Consider the following 5,336-nt stretch of genomic DNA (forward strand, 5'->3'; position numbering starts at 1 on the left):
AGGCCTATGCGATTTGATCACGTCCTGATTAACCTGAATTTTCCGTTTTGTACCTTGTTAGTAAAACTTATCTCTGAAAATAAAAGGTAATTACTCAATTGTAAAGCTAACGTTCAAGCAAAATTGTGTCAAACTTTGACCTAAAGAAGAGTTAATGTTACTCCATTGATCAACACAAACAGGCTGTGGATGTGGTGGCCTTTTTGACGTGTTCTCATTGATTGAATGGCACTCCTAGGGCTTAGCCTAGAAGCTAAGGGGGCCTCTCCAGGCATTCTAACACAATTCTATAGGCCTAGTAGGCGTATAGTGAGAATGTGTAGGCCCTCTAGTATAGGCCTAGTAGCTATTTAAGAATTTTGTTAGTCTTAGTTAGATTTGAAATCTGCATAGGCCTAGGCCTACATAGTAATAATATATAGGCCTATAGTTAGTAGTATTGTATTAATTTTGTTAGTAATCGACCAACATTTTGGCTGGGCTGGGTGGGGGTCACATGGCTTTCTTTTTGATCTGGATGCAAGATAATAAGGACTGTTCAATCACTTCCTTTCCTTTCGTAACTGAATTAAACATTATACAGATTAAAGATACGGATCTACACCTTTGCTATGATTTTGTTTTGTAGAACAGTGAGTTAAGCTTCCATTTCTTTACTACAGTAAAAATTATCACTATTTGAAAATTGTCATATTGCTTGTTGAACGTATTCATTACAGTATTATAGTTCGCCCTCCAATTTCTACAAAACTATGGCACCTGAAAAATTTAAGGTGTACTCAGGGTTCTGTTCTCTACTTTAGAGTGTTAGCGTTGTGTTAAAGGTTGACGATTGTTAATTGATTCTTTGAAAAAGTAGTGGTCGTCGAATTATAGGGGTCTCCAATTTGAGGGCACACTGTACAGTATCAATCAATCACAAAACTTGTAAAGCGGCGAGTATCCATACAGTATGTTCAATGGCGCACAAACAGCAGGGTTTTTAGTCGCTTCTTGAAAATCATAACGCTCTTTGACATCTTATATCATGAGGAAGAGCGTTCCACAAACGAGGTGCTGCACATGTAAATGAACGTTTTCTAAATGACTCATACCTGTATCTTGGAACATTAAGTAAAAGTTTATTGGTAGAACGGAGTGTGTGAGATGTAGAACGGTATTGCAAAAGGTCTCTGATATAAGATGATGATGTGCCATGTAATGCTTTCTGGACAATACTGGCAACCAATTGATGCAGTTTTCTTAATTATTAATACTGATGAGATATGTTCATATTTCCCAGTGCAAGACACAATTCTGGCAGCCGTATTTTGAACTCATTGCAATGGGTGAATATGTAACTTTGAGAGACCATACAATAGTGAATTTCCATAATCTGGTTTGGCTGATAACACAGCATGCACTATTATAGCACACAGGTCCTCAGAGGTGTATTTCCTTATATGATTATTCTTAAATAAAAGAAAATTTGACTACATACATGTCTTAGAAATGTGCTTCTTGAAGGTGTAATGTTCATTGAAAATGACTCCCAGATTTCTTGCTAACTGTACCGGCTTTAAGACACCTGAACCTCTTTTGCACGGAATTTATGTTGATGATGGATTTAAAGTATGCACCTCTACCTTCACAAAACATAAATTTAAATGTTCATTATTGAAGAAGTGTGTTTAATTCATTTTGTCTTGCATTTAGTGTTCTGTGCCAGCCTACAGTACAAATGATCAGTGCATTATGATAAAGGCTACTTGTGTTATTTGTCAGGAGTTCTTCCAGACAGATCACTCAATTTATTCAACACCATGTGGACATGTCTTTCATGAAGTTTGGTAAGTCTCACATTGCTCCTTTTTATGTTTGCATGCAAGTTTTTATAGATTTTGTATACATTAATCATATATCGCAATTTGGTTGAATAATTGTAACGTCATTGCATTAAAACATTCGCTGCCAGGGGCGTGAGTTCACCTCCAACAGGGTTCATGTTTCACTACATCATCGTGGCGGCCTTTATGCCTTGGCATGATTGAACTACGAAAAAGGCTTTTCAGTTAAAATGTGTTAACCCCAAATCCATACAAACATCTTCCAAGTGGAGGGTCAAATTCACAGTCGAAGTCTTCGGCCTGAGAAAGATGTGGACTACTTATTCTTGCAACTTACTTCTCCACTAAGGGTCCTGTCATGTCATCCTGCATAGGCCAAGAAGGTGCACCATCTACTCCACAATGGCAGGGGCTGTGAGACCAGTACACCGGGGTAACCCCTACTTGTCTCATATGATGTACTGAGTTCTTTTTATAGTACACATGAGCCAATGTGTACACTGGGCCTACGGTTCCCGAGAAGACTTGTTCCACCTCCACAATCATAGGCAAGCGTGCCGTTTGAACCAGTGTCGATATTATAACTGTAGGTTGCTGACTCGAGCCCTTGCTTTACCCGCACGGCCATTCGACTTGCCATACATGATATTATAAATTCTTTTTTGTACTAACTATAAAGTAATTGAATCTGAGAGCAGGTACTGTATAAAAATATGGGTTATAACATTGGTGTTAGTAAAGGGTGGTGAAGGGCCATGAAATTAGCTTAAGATTGGGTAGAAACCTTCAAGGCTGGGTGGCCCACCTTCAGCCACCATAACTGTATCCCCATGAGTAATGGAATAAAAAAAAAAAAATGTTAGAACTATGCCAAAATTCATAGTATTTTCATGTAATGTATTATTAACATACCATCTTACTGTGTGTTTTTGATATCAAGGGACATACTGAGGGCCACTGAATTTTCTCATTTTAAGAATGAATGGAATTCTGCTTGATGGATGCAAAGATTTTAATTTCTAGTCTACCTACCAATAATATTAGACTAAATTATTGTTGTTACAAATATACATAAAATGAATGTTTTTTTAAATTTCACCAGCTTACTAAAATGGATACAAACATCACCAACGTGTCCTCACTGTCGACATGCAGCTCGACTGAAGAATGTTGTTCGCCTTTTCTTTGAAACAGACAATGAAGATGATGATGGTTTAGACCCAACAAAATTAAAGGTAAAGTACATACACAACATTTTTATTACAAAATTAGTTGTTGCACCTGGGACCAAAAATGTTTTCCATCATCATTTACTATCAAGTAAAACATTGCTTTTATATTATAATAAACTATTATAAATATATGAATACACTTTATCAACAAAAAAGGTATACTTTACTGTACTTGACTCACTTGCTATTTATGACATCGCCACCTGAAAATCAGTAATTTTCTTTCTATATGTTTCTGTTTTTGTAGAATGAGCTGGATAGTATGAGTGCAGAGCTGGCTGGTTTTAACAAATTGAAGGCTGATCTAGTAACAGAAAAAGAAAAGTTAAATAGCAAATTGAAGAAATTAAATTCTGAACACAAATCAATGAGTAAAGAATTGCAGAGTGAATTGTCAACGAATCAAGCCCTAAGGGTAAGTTTCCAACCAGCCATATACCTTTTCAAATGAGCTACTTACAGTTACTGTGGGATTCATGACGGCGTATCACTCATATTGTAGCCTAAATTAATAGTGATTTTGGTCAGTGGGCATGCAATATGGCCTCCTGTTCATCATATCCATAAGGATTTCTCCTAGTGATAAACATTAACCAAAAAAAAAAAATAAAAAAACAGATACTGTAGAATTACCAGTAAAGAGTGGGGTTCAAATATTTTATTGTTGCACGTAACTTTATTGGAATCTAATACCATAAATCTGCATGTGCTTAGCATAAAAGGAACAAGTAGACAGTAGAAGATAAGTCAAATTTACACTGTATTTAATATTGAATCTGTTTTTGTGGTTTGTAGAAACAATTAAAGTACTTAAGTATTCAAGGAGATGAAGCTAAAGAAGCAAAGAAAACTGCAAAAGTGCTTCATGAAAAGCTGAGCCATTATGAAAGGTAGGCTTAAATGATTTTTACTTGAATTCAAATTCAACAGCAAGGAGGCCCATCACTTCCAGAAGGCACACAATGACCCACTAGCTATAGCATGCCCAGGTGGCCAATACTTACAGCATGCAATGTGGCCAACATTTGAGAGGAAGCAAAACTGACCCATCTCAAACAGAATGCCTCTATTTACATAATGCACACTTGGCCCACAACTTACAGATTAACCAGGTGGCCAACCGCATACAATACAAATCGCACCTGTGATGACCCATCACTTACCAAATGCACAGATGCTTATTTTTATTGCTCAGGGTTGACACTTGGTTTTCCCAGACCAAACGATCATAAGCAAAAGGAAGAAAAACAGAAAATAGAAACAATACAACAAAACCAAAAAAGCACAATGTTGAGATGATACACATTCTGTGAAAGAAAAAAAAAGAATGGAGGAAATAAAAAATGCAGAAAAACAGAAACTACATGTGTAGCCCAATATGGATAATAAGTCAAAAGCAATATTAAAACTGAGCATAAAATGGTGTAGTGCATGCAGGTTTCTTGAAAAAGATAAATTAATGTGCAAGCATCAGTGTTAAACAGCAGTTCCTTGGTAAAACAATGTAACTGCTTTTGTATTTTTGATAAATTACGTCGTTGTGCCTTGGAATGGCCGTAAATCAAAAATCCACTTTGGCATTTCAAACCATTCTTATATGCTCACCTTTGTTCTACAACCAACATTGGAAGTTGACTTTTTAAAACTTGTAAATGAGTAATGCAATAAGTTGTTAATATTGTGTGGGGTAGGTCAATATAGTGTTTTAATCAGTTGATAAAAACATACCCATGTTACATTTCTAGGCTTCAAAAGGTTTTGACTGCAAATTCAGAGGCTGTTTCAGAAATGTTGGAAGAACAAGGTGACAACTCAAAGGCTTGTAGAGACTTGGCAACATACTGTGTCTCACTCAAAAGGTATTCAAATCTTTCCATTTTAAGACAATCATTACAATATATATATATATATATATATGCACGGTAGAGATCTCCGATCTTGTTCACAAATTCACGGACTAGTGCTGTCTCGTAAGAATTTCGTAGGACGTGTTAAGAATGACAAGATATTCTCAGTATCTACTGGAACCGAGCCACATAGCTTGTATGCCACTATTTGCATTCACACCTGGGCTGTATATATATATTGCCTTGGTTTGGCTCTGTAATCATTAGTGGTCGTGGGACTGGTTTGGGCCCTACCTAAGCTGGTCAAACGTTTCATTTGGGTCTATACCCCAGCTGCACTGATGAGGCCTAGAAGGCCGAAACGGATCCGTCTGCAGATATTGGGATTCCTTCCAGTGGATACTTAGTTTATTTTGTCATTCTGATCGGAT

At 36.7% G+C, this 5,336-nt stretch overlaps 1 protein-coding gene across 2 annotated transcripts in view; it reads left to right on the forward strand.

The window, feature by feature from the left end:
• Window positions 1–5,336, forward strand: part of LOC117104779 (E3 ubiquitin-protein ligase TRAIP-like) — a 9,453-nt gene continuing 4,117 nt past the window's right edge. Inside the window, exons 1-6 of one of the 2 annotated variants that reach the window (XM_033245630.1) lie at window positions 1–86; window positions 1,696–1,829; window positions 2,929–3,061; window positions 3,306–3,473; window positions 3,854–3,948; window positions 4,804–4,917. In XM_033245630.1, the coding sequence (XP_033101521.1) occupies window positions 1,735–1,829; window positions 2,929–3,061; window positions 3,306–3,473; window positions 3,854–3,948; window positions 4,804–4,917 (605 nt within the window). In that variant the 5' untranslated portion in view covers window positions 1–86; window positions 1,696–1,734. The remainder of the gene's footprint in view (window positions 87–1,695; window positions 1,830–2,928; window positions 3,062–3,305; window positions 3,474–3,853; window positions 3,949–4,803; window positions 4,918–5,336) is intronic. The other variant, XM_033245631.1, reaches the window with a different exon arrangement.

The sequence above is a fragment of the Anneissia japonica genome, unplaced genomic scaffold (genome assembly GCF_011630105.1).
Source record: "Anneissia japonica isolate Jap-2015-1 unplaced genomic scaffold, ASM1163010v1 scaffold16605_len18683_cov141, whole genome shotgun sequence".
NCBI classification, from domain to species: Eukaryota; Metazoa; Echinodermata; class Crinoidea; order Comatulida; family Comatulidae; genus Anneissia; species Anneissia japonica.